Raw genomic sequence first — 15,572 nt, 5'->3', positions numbered from 1 at the left:
CCCACACAGGCACGAGAAGAACGTGCAAAGTCCAACAGACTGTCCTCCAAGGCTGGAATCGAATCCGGATCCCTGCCGCTGTCAAGCAGCAGTGCTAATCAAGATGCCATGGTGCCACCCACTCCAGCAACACCGATGCCATGTTACATTCTAATGATGGTTGATTTTTTAAAATTTCAATTCATTGATGGGATGTGGCCATTGCTGGTTATGCCAGCATTTATCGTCCATCCCTAGTTATGTTTCAGAAGGTGGTGGTGAGCTACCTTCTTGAACTGCTGCAGACCCTGAGGTCTAGGTACACCCACTGTGCTGTTAGGGACGGATTTACAGAACATTGCCTCAGTGACAGTGAAGGAACGGCGATATATTTCTAAGTCTGATGAGTGACTTGGAGGGGAACCTCCAGATGGTGGTGTTTTCAGGTATCTGCTGCTCGTGTCCTTCTAGATGGTCGCAATCGTGGGTTTGGAAGGCGCTGTCTAAGGAACTTTGGTGAGTTCATGCAATGCATCTTGTATATGGCACACACGGCTGCCACTGTTCGCCAGTGGTGGAGGGATTGAATGTTTCTGGAAGGGAGAGCAATCAAGCAGGCTACTTTGTCCTGGATGGTATCAAGCTTCTTGAGTGATGTTGGAGCTGCACTCATCCAGGCAAATTGAGAGTATTCCATTACACTCCTGACTTGTGCCTTGTAGATGGTGGACAGGCTTTTCGGGGTCAGGAGGTGAGTTACTACCGCAGGATTCTTAGCCTTTGACCTACCCTGGTAGCCACAGTTTAATATGCTAGTCCAGTTCAGTTTCTAATCAATGGTAATCCCCAGGATGTTAATTGTTGGGGAGTTAGCAATGGTAATGCCATTGAATACCAAGGGACGATGGCTAGATCCTCTGTTGTATGAGATGGTCATTGTCTGGCACTTGTGTGCATGAATGTAACTTACCACTTATCAGCCCAAGCCTGGACATTGTCCTGCTGCACTTGAACTTGGACTGCTTGAGGAGTCATGAATGGTGCTGAACTTCGTGCAGTCATCTGTGAACATCCACACTTCTGACCTGATGATGAAAGGGAGATCATTGATGAAGCAGCTGAATATGGTTGGGGCTAGGACACTACCCTGAGGAGATTGGCATAAGGCAGGACACCCATCCTCACTTGAGTGGAAGTGACAACTTGGAGAGCTGCCGGCTAATCTGCAACGCTCCTTCCCGCCGGGGACAGCACAGCAGTGACTGGGAGAGGTACTGCAGGGATTTCCCAGAACTATGGCCTGAGACCTGGAGGACAGATAAGTTCCAGGGTTTCCTGTGCTGGAAGGGTAGGGAACATTTTGTGGGTCACATGGGGGGGCAATCGGTGTCTGAGGCAATAGGTCAGAGGAGGGGGGTTGCGGAGGTTGGTCCAGAGGTCACTGGGCCTGAAGGAGAGGGTGCCCATTCTCCTTGCATCCCTCGCCACTTCAGAGCTCATCGGGGGAGTGTAAAATTCTGACCATAGAGTTTATATTAGGAAAGGTCTAGTACATGATTATCAAGGCTTTGAAATAACAATTCAAAAAGAAAGCTCAAATATTTGGACAAACAAGTGAAGATTATGTTGCCAAAATTGGGAAAATGTGCACTTCAGCGTAGTCCCGCCATGTGTGAGGTGAGTAATTTATCCCGGCGGGACTGGCAAAACTTTATGGCCACTCGGCCCATCGGGGCCCAGAGAATCGCCGGGGGGGGCGCTGTCAATGGCCCCCGACCGGCATAGCGGGAATCCCGCCGGCCCCCGAAAAACGGCGGCGAAGAATATGGCAGCCGGCGTCAGGGCAATGGTGCGGGATTCGTGCTTTCCCCCGGCGATTCTCCGACCCGGCGCAGGGTCGGAGAATCCCGGCCCTGGTGTCCAGCCATTAATTGGATGCAAATGGGTTCAAATGATTCACTTGAATAGTCCTGCCAACCTTAATGCCGCCACCAGCAGGAGACAGGAGCCTCGGAACAGGATCGGCGCTGGCCGCTGACCATTTTGTTTTGCCCGACATGAGATCCTCCACCGTACCGGAAACGTTGCGGGTGGCAGAGAATCCAACCGCAAACTACTAGTCTAGAAGCATAACTATGACATTACCATACCCAGTTATGATGCACATCCTTTTCATGAAATCAACTAGTTTGATATTATCTAATTACTGGTCCTTAAATTACCTTGAGTTTTATCTTACTACCCTACTACAATACAAACCTTTTCGACTTGACAAGATTTCTCAATCTAAAAAAAATCTTTTTACAAAGTGCCATCTCCTTTTTGAAAAGTTGTTGACAAATCTCTTTATGTTGAGGAAGGGAAGTAAGTCATGGCTTTTTTTTCCAGGTGATAGTGTGTCTAAGTAACACTGATGCGTTTTGGCATGTCATATGTGTTTGTAACTAAAATAGATATTGCCAAACTAAACATAATGTCACTTTAACAAGACACCAGAATGTTCTTGCATGTTCAATATAGAGAATTTATGTTCACAGTTTGCAGTAGTTGAACCACAAGCAACTCCAACAGCTTGATCAGTGAGCCTTGAAGCGATAAATTACATGCACAGATTGGGATACAGCAAACTTTCCACTAAGGTGTTGTATGGGCGTATTAATATGAGTGAAAATAATTATAAAGTCCTTTGATTCATTTTGTGATTTATTACTTTTCTTCTTCAAACATTTCAATTATTCAAGCTGTTTTCAAGGTAGGAGGATGAAGTAAGGGATTTGTGGGTAAAACTCATGTGATTATAATTGTGAATTAAATACTGAAAAATCCACTATGCACTATCAATTACGATGAGACGAGAGTAGAGAGTAATCAAGGCTTTATTAAGCAGACATGGGTAGCCTCCTGCAGCTGCTGCCAAAATGGCTGCAGCTCGGAGAGCCCACACATTTATACTCCGCCTACTGGGTGGAGCCAGCAGGCAGGGATCTACCCCCGTACCGGTAGTACAGGAGCCTTACCGTGTTACACCTCATATGTGATATATACAACAGAGGTGACAACCACATTCACTCCCTGTTAAAAGGGAGTCCAGCGGAGGTTGTGGAAAAACTATTTACATGCATTTTAAGGTTAACATTATGGGGAAAGTTCACAAATTCAGCCGGTCGGGTGCCTTGATCCTCCGTTGTGAGTGCCGCAGTCCTGGTGGTGATACAGACGTCGGCTCGGTAGCCAGTGACTCCGGGAGCATGTCGACCTCATCTTCATCCCCGGGTGGGACCAAGAGGAGGACGGATCATCCTAGAGTGGGGGCTGTGGTGAGGTGCGCTGGGGGGAGGAAGGATGGTGACGGGGCGGGGGGGGGGGGGGCGGAGGGGGGGGGGGGGGGGGGGGGGGGGGGGACCAGCTGGTGCCAGGTCCCTGAGGGAGACTGTGTCTTGCCGGCCGTCGGGGTACGGCGTGACGTACTGCGGGTTTGCATGGAGTATCTGTACCCTCTCGACCAACGGGTCCATCTTGAGGAGCCGCACGTGCCTGCGGAGGAGAATGGGTCCTGGAGCTGCCAGCCATGTTGGGAGCGAACACCCGGAGGTGGACTTCCTGGGGAAGGCAAGGAGACGTTCATTAGTCGCAGTGCAAAGTAGCGATCGAATGGAGTGAAGGGTGCCGGGGAGGACCTCCTGTCAGCGGAATACCGGGAGATTTTTGGACCGTAGGGCCAGCTGAATGGCCTTCCAGACTGTCCCATTCTCCCGCTCCACCTGCCCGTTTCCCTGGGGGGTGTAGCTGGTCGTTCTGCTCGAGGCGATGCCCTTGCTGAGCAGGTACTGGCGCAGCTCATCACTCATAAAGGAGGATCCCCGGTCGCTGTGGATGTAGGCGGGGAAACCGAACAGGGCGAAGATGGTATTGAGTGCTTTGATGACTGTGGCAGACGTCATATTGGGGCATGGGATGGTGAAGGGCAATCTGGAGTATTCGTCGACCACGTTAAGGAAGTACGTGTTTCGGTCGGTGGAGGGGCGGGGCCCTTTGAAATCCACGCTGAGGCATTCAGACGGGCGAAAGGCCTTTACTAGATGCAGGCGGTCTCGCTGGTAGAAGTGCGGTTTGCACTCCGCGCAGACCTGGCAGTCTCTGGTGATAGCCCTGACCTCCTCAATCGAGTAGGGCAGATTGCGGGTCTTTATAAAGTGAAAGAACCGGGTGACCCCTGGGTGACAGAGAGCGTCGTGTAGGGTCCGGAGTCGGTCAACTTGTGCGCTGGCACATGTACCTCGGGATAGGGCGTCGGGGGGGGGTTCATTGAGCTTACCGGGGCGATATAAAATCTCGTAATTGTAGGTGGAGAGCTTGATCCTCCACCTCAAAATTTTATCATTTTTGATCTTGCCCCCTTGTGTGTTATTGAACATGAAGGCAACCGACCATTGGTCAGTGAGGAGAGTGAATCTCCTGCCGGCCAGGTAATGCCTCCAATGCCGCACAGCTTCTACGATGGCTTGGGCCTCCTTCTTGCCGGAGGAGTGCCGAATCTCGGAGGCATGGAGGGTGCGTGAAAAGAATGCTATCGGCCTGCCTGCCTGGTTGAGGGTGGCGGCCAGAGCGACGTCTGATGCATCGCTCTCGACTTGGAAGGGGAACGTCTCGTCGGCCGCGTGCATCGCGGCCGTGGCAATGTCAGCCTTGATACGGTTGAAGGCCTGGTGAGCCTCGGCCATCAGGGGGAAAGCGGTGGAGTGAATGAGTGGGCGGGCCTTGTCCGCATAATTAAGGACCCACTGGGCGTAGTATGAGAAGAACCCCAGGCATCGTTTGAGGGCCTTGGGGCAGTGGGGGAGGGGGAGTTACATGAGGGGGTGCATAAGATCGGAGTCCTGCCCTAGAACTCCATTTTGCACCACGTAACCGAGGATGGCGAGACGGTTGGTGCTAAACACGCACTTCTCCTTGTTGTACGTAAGGTTGAGGAGTTTGGTGGTGTGGAGGAATTTGGAAAGGTTAGTCTCGTGGTCCTGCTGGTCGTGGCCGCAGATGGTGACATTATCCAGGTACGGGAAGGTGGCCCGCAGTCCGTACCGGTCAACCATTCGGTCCATCTCCCGTTGGAAGACCGAGACCCCATTAGTGATGCCGAAGGGAACCTTAAGGAAGTGATAAAGGCGGCCGTCCACTTCAAACGCAATGTACGGGTGGTCCACCTTGCGAATGGGAGCTGGTGTTAGACAGATTTCAGGTCCACTGTTGAGAAGACCCGGTACTGTGCAATCTGATTGACCATATCAGATATGCGTGGGAGGGGGTACGCGTCAAGCTGCGTGTACTGATTAATGGTCTGAATGTAGTCAATGACCATCCTGTATTTCTCTTCAGTTTTCACAACTACCACTTGGGCTCTCCAGGGGCTGTTACTGGCCTCGATGATGCCTTTCCGCAGCAGCCGTTGGACCTCCGACCTGATGACGGTCCTGTCCTGGGCGCTGTCCCGTCTGCTCCTTGTGGCAACGGGTTTGCAATCCGGGGTGAGGTTTGCAAACACAGAAGGCGGGTCGACCTTAAGGGTTGTGAGCCCGCATACAGTAAGGGGTGGTAGGGGCCCGCCATTTCAGAGTGAGACTTTGGAGGTTGCACTGGAAGTCCAGGCTGAGTAGCAAGGCAGCGCAGAGGTTGGGGGGGACGTAGAGCCGGAAGTCGCTGAACTCTGCGCCCTGGATGGTGAGGGTGGCGATGCAGTACTCCCGGATCTCCACGGAGGTCAAGGAGATTTGTTGTGTGATAGGGTGTACCGCGAGGGAGCAGCGCCTTACTGTATCCGGATGAAGCTCTCTGTGCTCCCAGAGTCAAGAAGGCATGGTGTCTTGTGCCCATCGACTTTTACCGTCGTCGACGCGGTTGCGAGGTTGTGCAGCCGGAACTGGTCGATCGTGATGGAGGCGAGCTGTAGCTGGTGTTGGAAGGACCCTGGCTGGTCAGCGGCGGTTGCAGGCGATGAGCGGCCCGATGAGGTGCCCGATGAGCAGGGGTCCTGTGGCGGGGAAGAAGATGGCGCCCACAGGGCGCACGTGGCGGGCGGCGTTAAAGATGGCGCCGCCCACGGGCTGCACGAGGCCTGGTGGGGGGAAGATGGCGGCACCCAGGGGCCGCACATGTTCTGAGGCGAGGAAGATGGCGGCGCCCATGGGCCGCACATAGGTTGCGAGGACGAAAATGGCGGCGCTCACGGGTTGCACGTGGGGGGTGCAGGAACAATGGGCCTGGTTATAGCGGCGATCGAGCGGGGCTGGCACACAGCAGCGAAATGTCCTTTCTTCCCGCGGGCCTTGTAGAGTGCGCTCCATGCCAGGCAGCGCTGCCAGGATGCTTTGTCTGTCCGCAGAAGTAGCACTTGGGTCCCCCGGGGTTGGCTAGCTGCCGCTTGGGGTTGGCTGGAGGCGGTCGCTGGTGGGGTGAACGATGGGGCAGTCATTGGTGGGGTCCACGATGGGGTGTTCGCTGGTGGGGTCCACGATGTCCAGGAGAGAGGCGCTGTGCGGTTGGGGGCGTCCGCTTATACATTACGGGAGGTGACTGTTAGTGAGATCGCGAGTTTCATGGTCGCCACGAGGTCGAAGGTAGCCCCTTCTAAGAGGCGCTGGTGGATATACGCCGACCCTATGCCCGTAACGAAAGCGTTCCTGATTAGGAATTTGGAATGTTCAACGGCCGAAACGGCCTGGCAATCAAAGTCCCTCGCCAGAGTACGCAGGGCCAACCAGAAATCCTCCACAGGCTCACCGAGGAGTTGATGTCGCGTGGACAGGAGGTGCCTGGCGTAGAGTTTGTTGGTGTGATGGGGGTAGTTCTGTTTCAGAAGCGCCATGGCCTCAGCGTAGGTGGCCTCGTCCCGGAAGAGGGGAAAGATATTGGATCTCAGCCGTGTATGCAGGATCTGGAGTTTCTGTGCTTCTGTGGGTGGTTCTGTCACAGATCCGATGTAGGCTTCAAAGTAAGCTAGCCAGTGGGCGAAGGCCGACTTGGCATTTCTGCTGCTTGAGAGTGCAGCTGCAGGCAATCTGGCTTGATGCATCGTTGTAAAATCTCTGCTTAATAAATTGATGCAATATCAATTACGACGAGACGAGAGTAGAGTGTAATCGAGGCTTTATCAAGCAGAGATGTGTAGCCTCCTGCAGCTGCTGCCGAAATGGCTGTCGCTCGGTGAGCACACACATTTATACTCCACCTACTGGGTGGAGCCAGCAGGCAGGGATCTACCGCAACTGTAGTACAGGAGCCTTACCGTATTACATCTCGTATGTGATATATACAACAGTGGTGACTACTACACCCAGATTACACAAACTTTGCTGTTATCAGCAAGGGGTTGACTTGCAGAGAGGGTGCCAGGGACATTTTCCTGGTGGAGCCTGGGAATGGTGAATCATTATTCTTGATTAAATCTAATAGTTTGGCCATTTGGCCAGAATGTTAATTATTGCAGCATACACCATGTCAATTAAACTTGTAGTATTTCAGTCATCACTCAGGTAATTTTAATGATTTTAACAATGGGCAAAGATCTCCCACTGCTTGTAGCCCAGAACAGCTCCGGTAATTCACAATAATGCTGACACAGTGTATAGTGGCTGAGCCAGGAAATCTACTATGGGCTGAATGCACAGTTGCACCATTCCCTTTGCAACATTTCTATTCCAAGTGAAGGTATTCACAATGCTATTTAATGGCTGGAGCAAGGCTATCTACATAAATAACCAGGAGTTCTTTGAGAATAAATTATTTGATTGCAATAAAAATGACTTGCATGCTCACAATTTAGTCAGCATTTTCTGCATTCTCTTTTAGAAATAATCCCAGGTGGGGAACCTCAAATACTGCTCTGGCACGGTGGCTTCCTCCAGATTATGAGGATGGGTTCAGCCAGCCAAAAGGATGGAATCCTGAACGCTTGTATGGAAGGTTTAAGTTACCCCTTGTAAGTACTGTCCTCTTCAACAAACTCTTCGCTTGGCTCAGAAAAGACCAATCAAAAAATAAAAATGATGTTCAGTTTAAAGGAATAGCACCACATTCTTAGCGATGTTGCTAAAATTGTAAAGTAACACATTCACTGATATACACAGCCTTAGCTAAAATGGAGGTTGCCTCTACATTTGCTGTAGATTTTTAATTGGTACTGACGTGGAGTGTTTCGCAATAGTGTTTTTGTACAGAAGCTTGTGAACAGTGAACGCTTAAAATAGTGTTAATGAAATTTAATGATAGACTCCCTTGGATGTTGTTATTGGACTTGAGCACAAAAGCTCCAAGGCAGAAATAGAGGTTGCCCCATTAAAAGACAGTTCTTCTTGTGATTTCTAAATCTTCCATTCACCTCCTGCCAACAATAATCAGAGTGATGATTGATTCCATTATAAAAAAGCTCTGCTGTCCATAGTAAAAAGCATAGATAAACAATAAAGTTAAGTTCTGCTGGCTCTCAGTTGCTCTCAATGGGCACCAATGTTAACCGGTAGCACAATATTAACTGGTTAACACTGTTGCTTCACAGCGCCAGGGATCCGGGTTCGACTCCTGGCTTGGTTACTGTCTGTGCAGTGCCTGCACGTTCTCCCCATGTCTGCAGGGTTTCCTCCGGGTGCTCCGGTTTCTTCCCACAAGTCCCAAAAGATACGCTTGTTAGGTGAATTGGACATTCTGAAATCTGCCTCAGTGTACCCGAGCAGGCGTCTGAGTGTGGCAACTAGGGGATTTTTACGGTAACTTCATTGCAGTGTTAATGCAAGCCTACCTGTGACACTAATATAGATTATCATTAACCAGTACCTTAGAATCTAGTGTTGAATTTCTGATTTATTTCTAATGGTACAGACTAAAACTTTATTGTTGATTCAAAAGCCAATATGAAAGGCTATGAACAAAGGATGATATCAAGGTTGAAGTGATTGAAAGAGGATATTGGGAGTAATGTTTAGGTGATACTTTTTTAAAAATTCATTTGAGGGTTGGAGACTTCACTGGCGAGGCGAGATTGCCCATCTTATTTGTCCTTTAGAAGGTGGTGGTGAGCTGTCTCCTTGAACTACTGCAGTCGCTGTGATGTAGCTTCTTCTACAGTACTGATAGGTTGGGAGTTCCAGTAGTATGACCCAGCGACAGTGAATGAATGGTGATATATTTCTAAGTCAGAATGATGGCTTGGAGGGGAACTTCCAGCTGGTGGTGATCCCAGGTATCTGCTTCCCTTGCAGTGCCATATGGTTTTTCACAAATCTTGATGAAATCCACTATGATTCTGAGTACTGGTTTGCGCAACAAGAATCGTGAGGACTGAGGTCTTGTAATTGGTCATATTTAGAAATGATCATTAGTGCAAAGTGTATTGCAGGGGAAGGTTTTTGAAATGAAAGAGAAAACAGGACCATTTCGAACCTGGCGCATTTCAAATGTGTTAGATTCAAAGGATATGAAAATAAATCAACTCAGAGTATTGAAAGAGGTAGTCCTGGATTCAGTATTTAAATGGTCAAAAATGCTTTCAGCAAAGGTCACATTTGAGAGAGTGGGCAAAGACAACCTTTGAAAAATGGTGACGTGTATGACCTTTTATTCCCAGTGACCATGGTAACCTAGGGTTCTGCGGAAGATGTAAAGGGCAAGTTCTATTGGTCATATTTGAAATAATTCAAAAATTGACAGAAAAAAGACTTTCTGGAATGAAATAAAAAGTTGATAGAGGCAACTGTTCTGCTGTATTAACTTTTCAATTGATCTTTACTACTGAACATCCTATGATCGAGGCATTCCATTTATATCAATAAAAAAATAGGTTTCTACTTCTTGTAGCTGAAGTTTGTTCAAAGGGCTTTGAATTATTCAACCAGCTTAATTTGCAAGATTTCTAGCAATAAGAAGGCAAAAACCGAAGATTTTATGGCAGTTATAAAATACAGTTCAACTGACAGTGATAGCTGATCTTCTCTAATCTACACAATTATTACAGCTCCTGCACAAGACCATTGTGCTTATCGCCAGTTGCCATGGCTAATTTCTTAAACTGTTCTAACAGCTCACAGGGATAATTACTTATTACACTTGTCAGCAGAGAAAAATTATCAAAGGAAAAATACGTAGAAGAAAGCGAAGTGAAGTAATTGACTTTCTATTTCATTATTCGTCTCATGAGAAAATCACTGCCCCAGATACAGTGATGATGTGGAGATGCCGGCGTTGGACTGGGGTGAGCACAGTAAGAAGTTTTACAACACCAGGTTAAAGTCCCACAGGTTTGTTTCAAACACGAGCTTTCGGAGCACTGCTCACCTGAGGAAGGAGCAGTGCTCTGAAAGCTTGTGTTTGAAACAAACCTGTTGGACTTTAACCTGGTGTTGTAAGACCAGATACAGTGAGTGCATCTTATAAAAATAATACAGTATTTAATTTTTTGACAATATTGACAGCAGGCTCAGAGTGAATTTTGTTTCTGTTTTAACTTGGGAAAAATGCATTATCAAACCACTAATCCGACCAGCAACTTGTAAATTGCCTGCCCAGCTGGCTCTTTCAGGAAAGCCTTATAATATTGTTATGGGAGAGGCGTTTTCAGAACCCCAAAATGTATCATGGAGTTCAACCAACCTCCCCCTTTAGTGTATTGTTGCTTTTGAAGCACACGGTGTGGTATTGCAATTATGGACACGTGGGTTTTTAAACACAAAACAATGTTTATTCCATGAATTGAACTTAAACTTTTTAAATAAACATTGGATCACTTAACACCCCTTACTTCAAAGATAACCCCGAAAATAATACACCATTAAATAATCCCTCAAAATGTTCCTTCAAACCACCAAAAGACTTCACCTTTAACAACAGAAACACATCAGGTTAAAGACATTACTATTTTGAGTTTAAATCACCCAAATGATTCAGATATAGTCTTTCATGGCAGAGATCACAGCAGATCCAGCTCACTGCAAACACAGACACACCCAAGCTCTTTTCCTTCATGCAGCTCTCAGCAAACCAACCAGGCACTTTTCAGCTGCTCTCTCAAACTGAAACTAAAAGCAGAAGTGAGCTCAGCTCAACTCCCCCCACCCTCTGACATCACTTCAGTAATATGAGCTGCTCCATTTCTTAAAGATACATTGCTTAAACGTCCACTTCTTAAAGGTACTCTCACATGACAATATTTTGCATATATTATCTTGAAATTCTACATAAAAAATATACTTTAGCTGAGGATGCTCATTTTCAAATTAACACACAAAGCTATTTATAACACCTTCATATGTTTCTTCAGATAAAAGTGGATTTGTGCATCGAGGGTAGATCACAATTTACATGATATTATTTCTTTGCCCTTCAAGAGATTTTTAAGTTAATTTCCAATTTACTTTGGGATAAACTTAAGTTTTCAGCATTTCTTGTGGGGAGCTTTATATGCTGAACCACATGCCATAGAATCCTAGAAGATAAAACTATTACTTGATGGACAATCCATCTCTCACTCCACGCTTGCTATCATCGGCCTGTCATAATCTTTCATGTCTCAATTTTATGGATACTACTCATGCTCCTCAGAATTATAGGATGTTTAAAACACAGGACTATATTCAGACCAATATGACCATGTAGGCTCTCTCCAACAGTAAATCACTCCTTCTCCCTCCTTTTTCCCTGCAGTCCTGCAATTGGGCGGAATTCACCGCTGGTGGCCAAAATCGTGGAGGCCGTCGTGAACTCGGCCGAGGTTCAAGACGGCCTCGGAGCCCGCTCCCCGCACCTAATTCACCCCCACCTGGGGGGCTAGGAGCGGGCCCCCATCGTTCCCGGCCGCGACCTCGGCGGCCGGAAATGAAGCCCGAACGGCGCTTCGCGGATGTCATCCACGCATGCGCAGGAACTCGCGCATGCACGGATGACATCAGCGCGCAGACGACGCGAACCCGCGGTGCCGCCTTTCTCCACCGCTGCCTGGCTTGCCGGGCGGCGGAGTGGAAAGAGTGCATCCATTTTGGACGCACGCCCGATGACCGGTGGGCACCGATCGTAGGCCTGTCCCCTCCGGAGCTCAGTCGCGGTGCTCCCATCCCAATCGGGCCCCTGGATGCCCCAAACGGGCATCCGGCGCCCACTTCACGAATGCAGCGACCAGGTGTGGTTGCTGCTGTGGTGAAATGGGCGTGAAGGGCCGGCCGCTCGGCCCATCGGGCTCGGAGAATCGCCGTTCGCCGTGAAAAATGGCGTGCGGCGATTTTTCCGAGAGGAGAGGGGGGAGAATCACGGGGGCGCCGGGGGTTGTAAAAAATGTCGGGAGGCCCTTCCACGATTCTCCCACGCCACATGGGGAGCGGAGAATTCCGCCCGTTGTTTTTTAACTTCAGGAAATTACTCAATTTACTGTGAAGGCCTTGATTGAATTTGCCTCTAGCATACTCTCAGACGGTGAATGGGGTTTTCCAGCCCCCAACCCCCTCGCTGTGTATTTTCCAGCAGCAGAGGCAGCCCACCATTGGCTAGATTGTCCCTGGTCCTTTCCATAGCTAACCTTATAATACTCTGATCACTGTCTCCAGCAAATCTAATTTAGGCTTTATTGCATTCTGACTTACACTAATTTCTACCTAATTTCTTACTGTAGTGCTATCTGCCTCCCCTAATTCTTTGTATATTTTGACTTTCCTCGCCATTTCTCTGCCAAGTCAGTTTAAATCCTCCCCAATAAAACAAACAGACTATCAGAAGTTAAGCACTCAATGATTAATTGACCTATCACTGAGATGCATTGAGCAGCTCTTTACAAATTGCCCAATCTAATGGTTGGGTCACCAAGAAATAGCAGGAAGGCAATCAGAAATCAATGGCTTTGCTATTTTTACTGAGCTTCCTCTGAATATCCTCCTCGATGAACCAAATCGGCTCCAATACAACAAGGTGCCAGTGGGTATTGATGCCAAAAGGTCACATTTATTTAATGGAGCAAAACATTTGCACGTCTGCCAGTGAGCAACTTTCAGGGTCTCTGCACACAATTAAGAAACAGGATATTACTGATGCAGAATATTATAAAATGCCATCTGGCATTTTGAGTTTCAGTACATGACTTAATAAAGGCATTGATCACAATGTGTTTTGGAGATCCCATTTAAGTTGTAAATGCAAATACAGTTCCTTCATACCCATTAGGCATAATAACTCCTCCAGGTCAATTCTGCCCAATTATGTTAGCAGCATTTGCAAGTTAGGTGGTTAGATGTTGTGAAACCAAAGGGAACCTTTATTATTTAGAACCTACTTTAAATGTAAGCCATTTCCCTAACATGATATATTGGGGCTTGGGAATGCAGAAATTCAACCTCCAAGAACTGGTGGGTGGAGAGCAGAAAAAGAGATTGTTTTTTTATTAAATATTTAATGAAGATCGCGTTTCAGTTCCAATGTGTCCACTCTGGGTTTAACAGAAGCACATTTAGATGCCGACAAGAAATGCACTGAGAAAAATCAATGATTCAATTGTTGTAGGCAGTCAGGTAGATATTGATGCAATTATCATCCTCATGAGATGTCAGTAGTGTCTTTGAAAATTGCTTTTACTTTTCACCAAAATAACCATGTGTAGTTGTGGTGATTGTCCCTTTGAGAACAACAAAACAGAGTAAGGATTGGATTGGATTGGATTTGTTTATTGTCATGTGTACCGAGGTACAGTGAAAAGTATTTTTCTGCAAGCAGCTCAGCAGATCATTCAGTACATGGAAGAAAAGGGAATTAAACAAAATTCAAGAAAATACATGAGAATACATAATAGGGCAACACAAGATATACAATGTAACTACATAAGCACTGGCATCGGCCACGAGGTCTGAGCAACCATTCAAGTGGGGAATCTCTCCAGGGGGATGAGTTTTTCCTTAGTGTAGGAATTGCTGTGGACTAGCTGCAAGCATGCAGCTTTTGTGAAAATATTGGAAACAAAGTTATTTTATTCTACCAATACATCATTACAGAAGGACAAGTTTCCCACAGCTCAGGAAGCTGGCCAAGGAAACAGAGGCAAAATTGTTCGACGTTGAGGTGGATATTTAAACTTGTCTTTGTCCATTCTGAATAAAGGCTCATTTATCGCAAGTGGTGTCTCAGTTTCCATGGCAGAGAGGGACGATGTCGATCTAACTTTTTACAAATTTGGAGACTTTCAACCTGACAAAAGCCAGATTAGTGATGTTTGACAGCATATCAGAAGAAGGAGACCATTACCATCCACAGTAGCGATGACCTGATGTGGTGGAACCAGCATGTGGACGTGATGGTTGGAGACAGAAGGGTGCATGGAAGAGGGGCCGAAATTTCAGGATTTACAAACAGACGCACAGCTTCCTTAACCTCTCAGAAGGGCAGAGCTTCTGCAGGCTGAGGTTGTTATGTTACGTAATGGAAGACGTCTGCAGCCTCCTCCAGGAAGAACAAATCCCTGTTGGATGCATTGCCAATAGCTCTGAATTTGGCCACTGCCCTGGCACTTTTGCATCCTAACCCTACCTAACTGCTACCAAGAACACATTCAGGGTCTTCCAATTGGCGGCACATGAAAGCATAAGCTGGTCAATTACACTTTTTTCGACAATCATCATACTCAGTCACCTCAGAATTCAGTCACTGATGAAATAAGTTCAGGATAGGTGCATCAGAGATATTTTTGATTCTGCCACCAGCTATTTGTGAGCTCCCGGTCTCTTCATCTCCAAATGAGAGGAAAGCAGATTTTATTTTTATTTTTAAAAAATAAATTTAGAGTACCCAATTCATTTTTTCCAGTTAAGGGGCAATTTAGCGTGACCAATCCACCTACCCTGCACATCTTTGGGTTGTGGGGGGGGCGATACCCATGCAAACACGGGGAGAATGCGCAAACTCCACACAGACAATGACCCAGAGCCGGGATCGAACTTGGCACCTCGGCACCATGAGGCAGCCGGGCTAACCCACTGCGCCACCATGCTGCCCTGGAATGCAGATTTTTAAAATGTATTTACAGGATGTGATCATCACTGGCTAGGCCAGCATTTTTGTCCATCCCTAATTCTTCTTGTGATGGTGGTGATGAGCTGCCTTCTTGAAACCTTGCCATCCCTGTTGTGTACATACACCCACAGTACAATTAGGGAGGGAGTTACAGGATTTTGACCCAGCAACAGTGAAGAAACAGCGATATATTTCCATGTCACAATGCTAAGTGACTTGGAGGGGAACTTCCCGGTTGTGGTGTTCCCTGTGTCTGCTGCTCTTGTCATTCTAGATGGTAGTGGTCTTAGGTTTGGAAGGTCCTGCCTAAGAAGCCTTGGTGAGTTCCTGCACTGCAGCTTGTAGATGGTACACATAGCTGCCACTGGTTTTTGGTGGTGGAGGGAATGAGTGTTTGTGGAAGGAATGCCAATCACACAGGTTGATTTGGCCTGGATGGTGTCGAGCTTCTTGAATGTTGCTGGAGCTGCACTCATCCAGGAAAGTGGGGAGTATTCCATTGCACTCCTGACTTGTGGCTTGCAGATGGTGGACAAGCTTTGGGGAGTCAGTAGGTGAGTTACTTGCTG

The 15,572-nt window shown here is 47.6% G+C and overlaps 1 protein-coding gene across 1 annotated transcript in view; it reads left to right on the top strand.

Moving 5' to 3' along the window:
• The window catches only part of tpo (thyroid peroxidase), a 124,279-nt gene that overhangs the window by 30,707 nt on the left and 78,000 nt on the right, over positions 1–15,572 (top strand). Inside the window, exon 6 of the mRNA XM_038798812.1 lies at positions 7,822–7,951. Coding sequence (XP_038654740.1) covers positions 7,822–7,951 — 130 coding nt within the window. The remainder of the gene's footprint in view (positions 1–7,821; positions 7,952–15,572) is intronic.

The sequence above is a fragment of the Scyliorhinus canicula genome, chromosome 6 (assembly GCF_902713615.1).
Source record: "Scyliorhinus canicula chromosome 6, sScyCan1.1, whole genome shotgun sequence".
Lineage (NCBI taxonomy): Eukaryota > Metazoa > Chordata > Chondrichthyes > Carcharhiniformes > Scyliorhinidae > Scyliorhinus > Scyliorhinus canicula.
This window is presented reverse-complemented; position numbering and strand designations above follow the sequence as displayed.